At 45.9% G+C, this 15,460-nt stretch overlaps 1 protein-coding gene across 4 annotated transcripts in view; it reads right to left on the reverse strand.

Moving 5' to 3' along the window:
- EDAR (ectodysplasin A receptor) overlaps positions 1–15,460 on the reverse strand; it is a 182,100-nt gene that overhangs the window by 110,207 nt on the left and 56,433 nt on the right. The window contains exon 1 of one of the 4 annotated variants that reach the window (XM_029604593.1): positions 3,274–3,552. The exons of the other annotated variants lie outside the window; for them this stretch is intronic. Within the exon in view, the coding sequence (XP_029460453.1) occupies positions 3,274–3,312 (39 nt within the window). The 5' untranslated portion in view covers positions 3,313–3,552. Of the gene's footprint in view, positions 1–3,273; positions 3,553–15,460 lie in introns of those variants that run through there. 4 annotated transcript variants of the gene reach the window in all.

Here is a 15,460-nt window from a genome sequence, read left to right on the forward strand (position 1 = left end):
AGATGACCCAACACTGGACCGTGTTTCGGACTGCTGCCAGGTCACCATTGTGAGGCCATAGTAATATGGACTAAGAACCAAAAAATCTTCAACCCTTGAGAAAGGACTGAAAAATCGTGGCAGCAGTCCAAAACACGGTCCAGTGTTGGGTCATCTGTTTCTTGCCTATCACAGCAAGATATCTAAAGATACGGATCGAGTGAAAGATATAAGATAAGTGCTGAATTTTAGCACAAGATAATTTTATGAAGTTGATTTTAAATGCATAAAAAACGTCTCAAAAAATGCAACACATCATTTCTCAGAAAGAACTGAATTGACCACATGATTAAATATAAGGCAGAGTTGATACACGCGTAAGCAATAACGATGATGCCTATTATGAAGGTCAAAATTGCATAAGTCTAATTTAAACAGTACTATATGCGTCTACAACAGTGGATATAGTTAACTTGTATTGGCTATTTCAGTTGAGTTCAAGTTTCCCGATACAGTTTAAATTAATAATATACTTCTTACTCTGTATTTGGTTAAGTTATATATATATATATATATATATATATATATATATATACACACACACACACACACTCATATTTTTACACAATGGATAGAGAAAGTATGTGTGTTCCTGCATTACAAACACGCATGTTTACTTCTGGGGCAGAAATATGCAGTATTTTATAAACTGCGTGGCACTACATTGCACTAGGAGAAGCTAAAGTGGAGGCTGATATAGTGGCAGAAGGAGATGGATTGGGCTTTGGCACCACAGCAAGAATAACCAAAGCTGGTGCTTAATTCACAATGGAAGAGCCTTCACCAGAAGCTTCTGCCAGGCTGGCGAGGTGCATCGCAAAGCAGGTGACCCTCTAGCCCTTGGACCAACGAAGGTCTCCCAAGCTGCCTGTATATCCTGCTTGGTGAGAATAAAGGGTGGCAAAACCCGCTGAAGGGAAAAAGGCAAATAAATAAATAAATAAATAAATAAAATTCAATACATAAAATATACTTGAAAACAGAAATTATTACACATCTGCATGCATTTAATAGTATCAAAAAATTACATCCAGCAAAAGTAGAAGCAGCCGGAGAAGTGAAGGGATGAAAGCCTGCAGTTCTCCCTTATGGCCACTAGGTGCCAGCAGTAATACCGGCAGTGATCCAGAATGGGAGTCCTTTTGGTTTGAGATGCTGTATTCTTGCTTTGATATTCAGTTCCCTCTGCCAGTTAGGCTGACTGGCATCCCTTCCTGCTGGTGAGCACGTGATTGGATAAGAGAGCTAATCAACCTGCAGTAGGGCATATTGCTTCTGGCACAGCAGGGAAGAGGGAGCAACTGTTTTCCACACAATGCTGCCAGACAATTTAATTGGTTCCACAGTGGGGGGGTGACCAACTGGTACGTGTGTTTTGCGGCGGCGCGTCTGTTCTGCGGCGAGATGAAAATTATGAGGCCGGCGAGGCGGCTCCAGAATCTCAGGAGACTGGGGGCTACTAAGTATATCCCCTCATACACGACGGACCTCTTTTCTTGTAAACAAATGTAGTTATTTTCATACTTTTGATAAAAATGGAGCTCATGCCGCTCTCTGTAACCCTGGCACGAAAGGGTGACTGGGTGCGCCGAAGGCAGGGGTACCCCGTTCCCTGAGCGGTGATGACATCAGAGTACCTGAGAGGCTGGATGCAGTGGGATGCCTCAGAGGAGCTGAGAGATGCGTAGGAGGACGCAGAGGTGAAACATCTCTGAGGGCAGAGCTGCCGGCCTATTCACCTGGCCTGTGGCTGGCCTAACCGGCAGCTTGGACAGGTGCCCGGGGGGTGTTCTCTGGACGGCTGCGGGGAGGGAGGCCGTCAGATGACGCTGTCGGCTAGGGTCCCCTCTGATGGTCCGGCTGTACAACAGTGAATGCGGGAGATGTGGAGGTTGTGCTGCTGCTGCTGGAGTGTACTGGGAAACCCTGGGCAGCCACTGGTCACAGCCATCCCTGCCGACGGCCCTGCTTCTAGCTCTTCTCAGCCTACAAATAATGCGTCTAGCAAGAACCTGAGGGTGCTCTGTAAACATTCTCCACGATATGGGAGTTTTAGCATTACCTCTACCAAGGGCGACCGATAGTCTTACTAAACATCTTCTCCTATTTTGTGTCTATGGGAAAAATACTTAATAAATAGGGGGACCTTTGTTTGGAGAACGGGAGATGCTGCTGGAAATCCCAGGGGGAATAAGCTCATGGGGGTAAGAACCGCAGCCCACCGTGAGGCTAGGTCTGGATGCTTTTGCTTGAGAGTCTTCCACAGAGCTCTGCAAGGGAAAGAGACTTGCAGCTGCCGAGTTTCGTGCAACAGAAGAAACTAACTGAACAAATAAACCTGTGGAAACGAACTGTGCCAAACACTTCCCCTGCTGACAGGCTGAACCTCGGTACCCTCAGGGTTTGGGCTCACCAGCTTGCACGGCGTTACACAGACCCCGGGGTTAGTCTGTGAAGTAAAGGAGAGGCAATTCCTTCACAGAGCGGATCTAGTCGGCCCTTTCCCGAGGTAGCATTTCACCTTGGATACCCCCCACCATGCCACCCGTTCAACCAATGTCTAAGAACCATAACCGGTAATAGGAAGGGGGCATATCCCCCCACCCCTCCTCCCAAATTACTCGTGCAGCATTGTGGCATGCCTGGGTGGGAGTACAAAAGGCTCTGGGTGGGGGAGAACCTGGGTGTTATCCATGGGTTTGGCTTTGGGAAATGTTTAAAAAAAAAAAAAAAAGTGTGCATGCACTACTATTAGTTGACCACTAGATGGCAATTTTGGTATGTGAGCATTTATTCCCTGATATAATGTTTGGTCCACAGCCCCTGTCCCTTCCCACTGAAAAAGGGAAATCAGTTACATTATTTTTGACATTGCTTTACAGGTTTTTTAAAAAAATGGAGGAGAACACGTCATTAGCAAATGCCACAGGTTGTTTTTTTGTATATTCCGCTTTGCCCAGAAAGCAATCTCACTCTAGGAGCTCTCGCCGGGGCTTTACGACTGAATCCTGCTGTCGGATCACAAAAGGGAATCAGAATGAAAGAGCAGGAAAACCGCAAGCTGAGCTCCTTGCGCTTGCAGAGTTTTCCCGTGATTAAAAAAAAAAAAAAAAAAAAAAAAAAGATCTTTTGTGGAACCGGGAGGGCAATGCGGACGCTCCCAAGCGCCCGCTGCCTGGTAGTGGGGGTGGCGGCGAGCTCGGGGGGGTATAAGCGATGTTCGGACTGACTTACCGCTCGCTTTGTACATCGCGCGCGCTGCACTTCGCTCATTCTGCGGGAAGCCGGCGAAAGAGGGAGCGGCCTCACCCGAACTCCCTGTGCAAGCAGAATTCAAGCAACCGAGCGAAAGCCAGGAGGGTGCACCACTGTTTTTTCTAGAAATGCAAATGTTTTAATCATGCTGGATCTTTTTTTTTTTTTCTATACCCGGCAGCTGCTTCTTGCTGCCTTGAGCTTCCAGCTCCGTTGCAACTTGGGCTGGGATCTTCATTTTCAAACCAGCTGCTGATTTTTCCCCCGTTTCATATTTCTCTCCCCACCCCAGCTTCCAGCGACAGACCGGGGGTGGGGGCTGTGGAAACCCTGCAGGCTGGAGCCTTAAATCCGGCCACTAGGGGTCGCCAGTCTGCAGGGAAAGACTCCTTCCACACCCAAGGGGCAATGAGCGCCGGACTTGTCACGGTGGGAACAGCTCTTGCACTATTAGAGAGGCGAGCCTAATAGATTCAGAATAGCTGCTGCACCCCATCCTAGCCTCGTCACTTTCAGTCCTGTCACTGTGAAAAATAAACGTCCTAAAACCTCCCATGTACCTTGGCCAAACTGTAAGCTCCTGGGAGCAGGGACCGTCTCTTCTGTAAAGCTGTGAATGCAATTAGTGATGAAGAGTTAGGAGCAGAGCCTTAGCTGCCCGGCTACTGCTGAGCTGCTTTATTATGGGTGGAAGACAAACCATGGATGCAAGTTCCGATTCCCCCCTCGGGCGGGGGACAGTGTGCCCTGGGCACGCGGCAGAGCTGATGGGCCTGGGCTCCGGGGAGGGAAGGGAAGGTGACTGCCAAGCAGAGAGAAGCAGCACCGAGGCTTCATTCGGTCTCAGAGGTTCTCCTGGAAGAGTAGCCACACATTCGGGCCGGTACAGTTAAAGTCCGGCACGCGCACAGGCCACTCTCTCTCCCTGTGCGCGCGATTCACTATTCAAATTAGGCCCGGCGGTAAAAACAGGCAACAGGAGGCGCTAGGGACACTGGCGCGTCCCTCTGTTTTGTATCCTCTCCCAGATTCAGTCCAGGTTCGCGAGGTGTTGAGGTGTGGCTCCCTCATCTTCCGGGGGGGGGGGGGGGGGGGGGGGGGCTCTGTGCGCCTCTGCAGAACCCCCAGCCTTGTTGGATCCGGGGTCCGGGAATCTCGGGCCTGGCAGTGCACGTTGCTGCCCGTGAAGCACCAGGACATCCCCCTCCTCAGCTTATTCCTTCCAGCCCTAAAGCTTTATAATCTCTCCCCCAACAGCTGCTTCAAAGGTATCCCATGGGGGTAGTAGTTGGCAAAACCTGGCATGAATCATTAGGTGAAAAATATTGGCCACCCCACTCTACCCAATACAGAATCCTAGACTGTAAGTGAAATAGAAAACACCTAACACCCTCCCAGCTTCTTAAAGTTAAGGGTCAGATATTATAAAGCTGTAGTTCTTGGCTATTCTAGTACGTCCTGTATTTGATGAGGGACGGAGAGAAACGTATAATCTCTTAGCTGGAGGATGCAACAGCCTCCTTGCGTCTGAAAGCCTTCTCCCCACGCATTAGGAGTTTAATCGCTTTTAAAGATTGCAAGGATAACCTTCAAAAACGCTTTGCACTAGAACATACATGTGCTTAAAAGGAGGTGCAGAGACGTACCCTAGTACTTTATTTATTTATTTAGATTTATATTCCGCTTTTCGCACGTTTGTTTATCAGCGCTTCAAAGCAGATTACATTCAGGTACTGCAAGTATTTCCCTATCCCCAGAGGGCTTACAATCTTTGCACCTGAGGCAATGGAGGGTGCAACTGTGCGGTGGGTGCATAGTCCTGCTCTACAAGCCACGAGCAGCGCCCATCCTGCTCGGTGAGCCACAAATAGCGGACCACGAGCGGCACCTCTGTTTTTGTGCGCATGTCAGTGAGAGGGATTGTGTGTGTGTACAAGAGAGCCTTGGTGTTAGTGTGAGAGAGACAGACAGAGGGAGCCTGTGTAAGGGTGTGTGTGTGAAAAGGAACCTAAGTGTGTGTAAGAGAGGGGGGAATGTCTGAGTGAATGAGCTCGGGGCCAGTGCTGGGGCCTTGACCGGGGCGGGCACAAGGAAGAAGGTTTCCTTAGGGTGCCTACTACCCTTGCACCAGCCCTGCCTGGACGGGAGGGGCTGCAGTTGGAAGGCAGTAAATCTTCAGCCGGCCTGCTGCCCCCATAGGCACAGGTCTAGTGTGCCTCCTGACAAACGCAGGCCTGCACGCAAGTCTAGCCGTGCACCAAGATTTACAAAGTGAGGAAAGCGCGGACTTTGCCTATTTTATAAAATATACACGTGCATATTCTACGGGCGAAAAAAATTATAACATGCACGTGCAAACCCGATTTATACATGCGTTCTTGAAATCCAGTTCGAGACCTCCCACCCAGGAATGGCAGAGAACGGATGAGTCTGATATCAGTTAATTAGCAGGCGTACAAGCGCGTGAATAAGGCGGTCTAATGTATTCTCGTAAATCCCTTGTAAAATCGCTACTTTCGTGTGTTCCTCTGGGCCCCATCCCCAGAACGCCCCCTTTTTTTTACACAGGTAGGTGTGCAAGTCCAGCAATAAGCACATGCACTCTCCATGTTTACACAACAGCGTATACAGGAGTGGGTGCGTATGTACTAATTTTCTGGGCAGAACCCCTTTGAAAATGCATTCATGAGGGTCTCTTTCACAAAGGCTTTCCTCTTATTTGCGACTATAGGGAAAACAGTTGTGATTCAGGCCCTTAGTGGAGTGAATTTGTAAACGGATTTTGCTTGTATAAAACAGCTTCTAAGCATAACTGGCATGTACCCGTGTGCGTGCCATTTTATAAATCTCAACAGTAGGTGCAAATTTGCAGTCTGGCACATATGGGAAGGTGTTCTAGGGCAGGGTTCAGAGGCACGCATGCAAGCTGCCATTTTATAAGATGTAGAGGCTCATACATTACCCAACTGTCTGAACATTTTTACGCCTGCTAATGGACCAGTGCAATTAGAAATTGGATTTGTCTTCTGTCTGCAGTTTTTGGGTGGGAGGTCTCAACAAATCCGTATAAATTCCGCATGCAATGGAGGGCAGTGCCTGCAAACCTCTCTCATGCATATTCTCTGTGGATATCCTGAAAACCTGGCCTGTTTGTGGCCCTCGAGGACTGGAGTCTGCCATCCCCGCTGTAGGTCAACCGGTGGAGATATCAGTAAATTGGTGAGCTCAAGTATGTGTACAATTAAGTATTTTCAGAATGGTATACGCGCACTCTTTAAAAAAAAAAAACAAAAAACCTGCCTCTACCTCATGGTTATCAGGCGGACGCTATATATATATTGGGGTAGATTTTATAAATTTACGTGCGCGCATACTTTATAAGATACGTGCGTAGCCGCGCATATCTTATAAAATCCAGGGTCGGCGTGCGTAAGGGGGTGCACATTTGTGCAACCTGTGCACGCCGAACCCTGCGCGCGCTGCCTGTTCCCTCCGAGGCCGCTCCGAAATCGGAGCGGCCTCGGAGGGAACTTTCCTTCTACCCCCCCCCCCCTACCTAACCCACCCCACTGGCCCTATCTAAAACCCCCCCTACCTTTGTTGTGGAAGTTACGCCTGCCAGAGACAGGTGTAACTCTGCGCGTGCCCGCGGGCTGCTGGCACCCTGTCACCTGACCCAGGGGTTGGTCCAGAGGCCTCGACCACGCCCCCGGGCCAGCATCACGCCCCTGACATGCCTCCCACCCCGCCCTGACATTCACGCCGCCCACCCGACACGCCCCCTTTGCGAAGCCCTGGGTCTTAGGCTCGGCGCGCACAAGGAGGATTTTAAAAGGGTTACGCGCATAACTTATGCGCGTAACCCTTTTAAAATCCGGCCCTTTGTGTGCCTAAAATATATGTGTGTGGGCTTATAAAAAATAGATGAAGTAAGCGTTTTCTGGCATTGGAAATGCATGCATTTACTTTTGAAGCAGAAATACACAGTATTTTGTAAAGAACTACTTCCTAGATTGCACAAAATAATTAATTTATAAAGATCATCCTCTAAATAGTGGCTCGTGCACAGATTGGCGACCCGCCAGTACTGTTCAGCGGCGGAGAAGGGATAATCAGAATCATCTGACATCAATGGAATATGAAAAAAAGAGTCCAGAAATATGAATGTCCCAAAAGTGAATTAAACAAAACAATATATCCAGCAGACATTAAACCTTTGCAAGATCATCCACCCTAGGAATGTATTCACAGTTCATAAGACATTGCAAGCGACTTCTGCCATCACAAGAAGTTGTCTCAGGGACCCAATGCGGGCTGTGTTTTTGTTAACGAGACCGCACTTCAGCAGCAGTCCATTCATAAATATATGTAAATATATTTTTTTAACCAGAAGTATTTAAAACCAGTAAAATAATGTTTTTGTACATATATATATATATATATATATATATATATTTTTTTTTTTTTAGAATTCCCACAATATGACAGCAGCAGTTCCTTGGCCAGGGGCCAGAAACCGTGGCTCCCTGTCGGAATCTGGCACGCGTGCATTCTCAGTCTGGCCATTAGGTGTCCCCACTGCGCAATGACAGAGACGCCCTCCCCCCCAGAGGCTGTGAGCGCCATCTCTGCAGCATCCCCGGCCAGCCTAAGGAGAAGCGTGGAGAAGCCCTGTCGCATGGCAGCACTACCACCGAACCAGCAGAACATCCCTTTTTGCAAGAGCGCTTTCCAACGCAGATATCCCTCAGAAGAGCCTCCTCCACTTAATTACCTCCTCACTTAGCTGATCATGAAAGCCGCGTCTTAACCGTGGTAATTCCTTTAATTAAACCCAACGAAAAATCTTTCTTTTTTTCTTTTGCTTGGCTTTCTTTCATAATGCTTTCTTGGCTGCTTCTCAGCAGGTAGCGCGGTTTCCTGATCTTTTATCATGGTAGGGATTAAGGAAGGTAGCAAGGAGCAGACCTGGCACTATTCAAAAGCCTAAACTTCCATCACGAGCCTCAGGTTCCACTGGGTGGCAGTAAATTAGCAGCGTTTCTCCCCCTAACAGCGGATGTCGAAGCACTGCCTGCTTATCTGTAATGGAACCGAGATGAACTAATAACAGGCAGCGGACTGCTGTCCTAACCAATCCCCACATTCGTTTCTGCAACCTCATTAACTAAACTCAAGTTCTTGGAAAAATGGATATTGTTAGGAACATTAACAGGAAGCTTGAGCAAGCAAACCGCTGGTTGGCACCGGGATCAGTAGCTCCTAAATTAGTGGCAAAGTGACAGTGATTAATGAACTGTGCGAGTGTTTCTTTCCTTTTTTTTTTTTGCCCCCGAGGATCTCCTGGAAAGCTCGGCGCTCTTCAGCTTTTCGTAGCAATTCGGTGAACTGCCAAGATTGGGAGTCGGTTCTCTTCAACTTTTCGTAGCAATTCGGTGAACTGCCAACGTGGGCAGCTATTCCTAGAAGTCACTTAGGTCTCAATGCGGTGAAGGTGGTGGGTGGGTTTTTTTTTTCTTTTAAAAACCTATTAACTGCAGCCATAGGCGCCGACGCTGTGGGTGCTTGAGCGCCCCCCCCCCCCCTAGGTATTCTCTCCTGCAGATTGGGAGCTGAGAACCCTATGGCGCAGGGCAGGAAGGAAGTTGCTTCTGTCTCCTCCTGCTGTCCATTGGCTGGGAGGGGGACCAGAGAGCAGCAGCAGAGTAGGACAGACAGGCCCTCCGGAGGTGCAGCGGAGATGAAAGGCTAAGAGGGACAGGAGGATGAGAGAACTGCTGGAGGGGTGCTTGTAAAAGGGGATATCGGATGGTATCTGCCCGTTTTCTTGCAGCCCTGAAGTCGTAAGAGTGAATGAGGTACTTTTCCTGGAAATGAAGACTGGGGTGGCACGCGGTATCATAGGGTGAAAATCTCTCTTAAAAATCTGGCACTTCCCGTATGGAGTTGAGCTGCGGACAGGGCTTGCACTGAGATGAACGCTGTTCCCCCTCGTTAACAAAAATAAATTTAAAAAAACACCCCCCCCCCCCACCGTCATCGCCCGCACGAGACCAGCAGTTCATCTCTGCGGTTTCCAAACCGAGGGCAAGGAAGTTCCCCCCCCCCCTGCGACTGCTGAGCTTCTAGGGCTCAGGGCACGTGGGGGCTGGCTTTGGTCCTGGAGGGCCGGGAGAAGGGCTGCAGGGGGAGAGGAGGCAGGAGCAGCTCCAGGGAGGAGATGCAAGCGAGGGAGGTGATCTGAGGCTTCCAGCATGCAGATGAGGGGGTGGGAAACCCGGGAAGGGACGGCTGAACCAGACCTGCAGAGAAGGGCAGCTGCCTAAGGAGGACCCTGCTGGGGCGTGCAGGAACGAGAAGAGGAGCACCGGGAGGGAAACAAAAAAAATGACACCGATCTGCTGAGGCATGAGCTTTCCAGGGCAGGGTCCAAATGGTCAGAGGGGGGGAGGGGAACAGAGGAGGACGGGTCAGTGGAGCATTCTGCGGGGATGAAACTCCTTCACTTTGCTCCCACTCTTCTGTCACCTTTTCACAAATTTACTTTATGCCGCGCGCATGTTACAAAATCCAGGGTCAGGGCGCGCGGCAAGGGGGTGCGCACACGGGCACCTTGCGCGCGCCGAGCCCGAGGGGAGCCCCGATGGCTTTCCCCGTTTCCCTCCAAGGCCCCTCCGAAATCGGAGGGGCCTTGGAGGGAACTTTTTTATTTGGATCCCCTCCCTACCTTACTTGATGGAGTTACGCCTGCCGGCTGGCTGCCAGCACACCAGCCCCCGATCCGCCCATTTTCAAAAGCCCCGGGACATACGCGCGTCCCGGGGCTTGCGCGCTCCGCCGAGCCTATGCAAAATAGGCTCGGCGCACGCAGGGGCAGATTTTCTTGGGTTACGTGCGTAGCCTTTGAAAATCTGCCCCAAAACGTATAAGTATATATATATATATATATATATATATATTTCCTGTGCTGATATGTTTAGTTAAAGAAGAAGATTGTTATTTTACTTATAATATTGTATACGTTTATTCAGCTCAAGAATTTTCTTGATGTAAAATTAAAAATTCAATAAAGAGAAAATAAAAAACAAACAAACATGTTAATAATAGGGTTTATATAGTACATCAAGCTACATAATTTCTGTTTCAATAGTTTTTATGTATTAGTCAGGGAGTTGTTTCACTCATTCTTTATTGTTCATTCTTTTTATATTGACTGTTTTGTTGGTTTTTTTTTTATATTGTAGTTCTCTGCTTACTGATGTATTATGTTAGATTGTATGCATTTCTGAAGAGCCATGTTTTCAGCTCACGTTTGAACCTCTTTCTTTCTGTTAGCAGACGTAGCGACTCTGGTAGAGAGTTGCACAGGTTGGAGAACTGCTATGGAAAACATTCTGTCTCTTATTTGTGTTAGATGTGCATTTCACGTTGATGGTACAGTTTAATACTCCTTTATTTTGCGATCTTAGAGTTGGCTGCGATGTGTACGGTTGGAGATATAGACCTATTAAGCAGGTGTTTCTGTCGTCGATGATGTTAGAAGTTAGATTTGGTACTTGATACTGGATTTTGGCTTGTGCTGGGAGTCAGTGCAGCGCTGTCAGTGATGGGTGATGTGGTCGAATTTCTTTTCCCCTAATAGGAGTCTTGCAGAGGCATTTTGTAGTAATTGTAGTGGTTTTACAAGTCCTGAAGAGAGGCCTAGTAATAGGGAGTTGCAATAATCTATATTTGAGAAAATCAGTGTTTGTAACAGTGCGGAAATCCTGGAATGTTAGCAGTGGTTTCAACGGATGCAGTATTCTCAGTTTGGGGGATCCAGTTTTAAATTTGTTTATGTGCTTTTTCATTGTGATGTTCTCATCAGTCTGTACTCCCAAGTCTCAAACTTTGTTCAGAGAGTGAAATCTGAAAATTACCCAGGTCTAGGGGTGGCGGTATAACTGTGGAGGAGTTTCTCTTTAGCCGTACAATCTCAGTTTTATTTGTGCTTGATGTTAGTTTAAGCTGCGTCAGCTCTTGCTGTATTGCCTTCATGTATGTTGAGAGTGCTGCCGCTATATTTTCGATTGATTTGGCGAGAGGAATGTAGAACCTTATGTCATCTGCATATAAGAAGAAGCTGATTCCTAGATTTGCTAGTAGTGAACACAATGGAAGCATATACATGTTGAAAAGTGTTGCCAATAGGGCTGAACCTTGGGTTACACCGATATCGATAGGGAAGGTGTCAGACATGTGGCTGCTCAGTTTGACTTGGAATGTCCACTCAGCTAGGAAGGAAGAGAACCATTTGACAACCCTTCCGTCTATTTCAGTTTTTTCTCACCTAGTAATGGCAAAGCAGGGTGTGGTCCACTGTCGAAGGCTGCTTTTAGGTCTATTAGAAGCAGGAAATAAGATTCATTATTGTCCAATCCCTGTAGTATAGGGTCTGTTAAAAATATGAGTAGGGTTTCTGTTTAGTGATCTTTTCTGAATCCAAATTGGTTTGGGTATAGAATATCATTGTCTTCTAGGTGGTTTTCCAATTGAGTTAATACTGCTTTCTCTAGGACTTTTGTGATAAAAGATGTTTGATATTGGTCTACAATTTTCCCCAGTCGTCAATTCTGCCATTTTTATTTTTTAGGATTGGTTTGATCACAGCTTGTTTTGCTCTACAAGGGACCAGACCTTCTGAGAGTGAGTAGTTAACTATGGTTGCAATTGCTGGAGTGATTGCATTGTGTACTATTTTCAGGGAACTTGCTGGGATTGGATAGCTGGCAATTTTGGTGATGATTTGATTTATTTCAGTTTTAGGTATTATGACGAATGTGTTCCCTTTAGTCTGCCCAAGTTTTTCTTCAGGTTCTTCGTTTGGCGAGCAAGTGGAGAATTGGGATTTTAACGTATTTATTTTATCTAATAATGAGGTGGCATATTTGTTGCAGGTATTCTTTGTGAAGTTGTAGTTACTTGAGATGGGGGAGGATGGGTCTTTGATTACGTGTTTAACGGTTTCAAAGAGTAATTGTAATTAAATATTACCCCATTAATCTGTTCTTCATAGTACTCTTTTTTTGCTTTGTTGATTTGTTCGCAGTATTTTCCTAAGGATTCTGTAGATGGGCATGTTCACCATCGTTTCTCAGATTTTCTCAGTGTTTGCTTCCTCTTAACGCTTCGTTGTACCATGGTTTCTTTAGTTTAGAAGTATCCTGTTCATTTTGGACCATTTTTGTCTGTATTGGGCTTAGGTTATCTGCAATGCCATTGACAATTTTTTCTCAGGAGAAAGGCTGAGGATGTATTAGTTTTGAATTAAATCAGTTATCTTATTTTTTATTGATTCTTCAAGTACATCTGGTTTTATCTTCTCTCTGAATGTGAAGGTTTGGTTATTATTGGTTTCATTGCTTTGCATTGAGGAGTGTTGTGTTTGCTTTTATTAGTTGGTGATTAGACCAGGGTAATAATTTTGTGGGAGGTATTGATTAGACAATTGTTGTGGTTGGCAAATATTAGATCAAGTATCTGTCCTGCTTTATGAGTGGGGTTATTTGCAAACTGACCATCCCATTGCTTCCATTGTATCTAAAAAGATTTTGCATGCTGTGGCTTTTGGTGTTTTATCAACATGTAGGTAAAAGTCACCTACAATTATCATAGTGTCAGGTGATGGAAACGCTTTGGTGAATAAATTTCATTAAAGGTGACCAGTCCTTTTGAAGTATTCCAGGGGGCAATAGACCAATCCTATGTTTGGTTGTGGTGATTTTAGTATAGCCACCTCGTAGGGTGAATTCATCTGTACTTTGAGGGTCTAAGATCTCTTTTACAGATTATTAATAGGCCCCACCTTTACACTTATGTCTGGGGAAGTGAAAGCCATAATAGTTGGGTTGATCCATTTGATTTAAGAGTACATTATCTTTGTCATTCAACCAGTTTTCGGAAATGCAGAAGATAGTAGGATTTAATTCCTCTAACAGATCATTTATCAGTGGGATTTTTTTTTTTGATAATGAATGAACATTCATTAGTAGGAGTGTAACATTAGGCAGGATGAGATTACAGGAGAGTTGATATTCATCAGGGGGGAGGATATCCCTTGTATTTCTTATTTGCTTCTTTTTTTGTGTGCTTTCCTTCTTAGTTCACCATATATGCCCTGACCAAGTATGGTTTCAATAGTGTGTATTTGCTCTATTGTTAGGTTGGCCTCAGTGAACAGTGGGGAAACCACCATATTTCAGTTACTTAAGTGAATATTCAGCAGGGGAGCAGGAAGCTTGTGCCCATCTGAGGTTTGCCTCACAAATCTGCTTCACTTTTTTGAAGGAGTTAATAAACATGTGGATAAAGGTGAACCGGTAGATATAGTATACTTGGATTTTCAGAAGGCGTTTGACAAAGTTCCTCATGAGAGGCTTCTAGGAAAAGTAAAAAGTCATGGGATAGGTGGCGATGTCCTTTCGTGGATTGCAAACTGGCTAAAAGACAGGAAACAGTAGGATTAAATGGGCAATTTTCTCAGTGGAAGGGAGTGGACAGTGGAGTGCCTCAGGGATCTGTATTGGGACCCTTACTGTTCAATATATTTATAAATGATCTGGAAAGAAATACGACGAGTGAGATAATCAAATTTGCAGATGACACAAAATTGTTCAGAGTAGTTAAATCACAAGCAGATTGTGATAAATTGCAGGAAGACCTTGTGAGACTGGAAAATTGGGCATCCAAATGGCAGATGAAATTTAATGTGGATAAGTGCAAGGTGATGCATATAGGGAAAAATAACCCATGCTATAATTACACGATGTTGGGTTCCATATTAGGTGCTACAACCCAAGAAAGAGATCTAGGTGTCATAGTGGATAACACATTGAAATCGTCGGTTCAGTGTGCTGCGGCAGTCAAAAAAGCAAACAGAATGTTGGGAATTATTAGAAAAGGAATGATGAATAAAACGGAAAATGTCATAATGCCTCTGTATCGCTCCATGGTGAGACCGCACCTTGAATACTGTGTACAATTCTGGTCGCCGCATCTCAAAAAAGATATAATTGCGATGGAGAAGGTACAGAGAAGGGCTACCAAAATGATAAGGGGAATGGAACAACTCCCCTATGAGGAAAGACTAAAGAGGTTAGGACTTTTCAGCTTGGAGAAGAGACGACTGAGGGGGGATATGATAGAGGTGTTTAAAATCATGAGAGGTCTAGAACGGGTAGATGTGAATCGGTTATTTACTCTTTCGGATAGTAGAAAGACTAGGGGGCACTCCATGAAGTTAGCATGGGGCACATTTAAAACTAATCGGAGAAAGTTCTTTTTTACTCAACGCACAATTAAACTCTGGAATTTGTTGCCAGAGAATGTGGTTCATGCAGTTAGTATAGCTGTGTTTAAAAAAGGATTGGATAAGTTCTTGGAGGAGAAGTCCATTACCTGCTATTAAGTTCACTTAGAGAATAACCACTGCCATTAGCAATGGTTACATGGAATAGACTTAGTTTTTGGGTACTTGCCAGGTTCTTGTGGCCTGGATTGGCCACTGTTGGAAACAGGATGCTGGGCTTGATGGACCCTTGGTCTGACCCAGTATGGCATTTTCTTATGTTCTTATGTTCTTCTTCATCAGAGCTACCCGCATACAATTACACCTGCAGAAAACGTTCAGCTCATTTTACGGGCAATCTTTAGAAAATCCAGAACCACGTGCCTAAGTCCAAATCTCTCCCCACTGATGACCCCCCTTGAATGCGTCTGCTCAGTCCGGGTAAGCCTACGGGCAAAGAGGACATGCACGCGTACGTTTACCCGCAGAATCGAGCCGGCACGTTTAGAACGCGCCATCTCCAGGAGCAAAGCCCGGCTCTACCTGCACCATCGCTTTGGAAAGTTACTCTCCAAAAAAAAAAAGTGAAAATTGAAAACATTTCAAACTTACAAGCAAGTCTGAATGTTTTGGGGGGTTATTTTTCCAGATCTTGGGTCCAATCTCCCGAAATTAGCTTCATATCTTCAGACAATTCAGAGGTTTTCATTATATTTTTCAGAATCGCTTTGGTTTTTTTTTTTTATTTTTACAGATCGATTCTGGATTTTCCACAGATTTACGAGGGGAAAAAAAAAAAAATCGACCATTTTCCCCCGTATCTGGGGAAAATCGGATTTT

Source organism: Rhinatrema bivittatum, chromosome 5 (genome assembly GCF_901001135.1).
Source record: "Rhinatrema bivittatum chromosome 5, aRhiBiv1.1, whole genome shotgun sequence".
NCBI lineage: Eukaryota > Metazoa > Chordata > Amphibia > Gymnophiona > Rhinatrematidae > Rhinatrema > Rhinatrema bivittatum.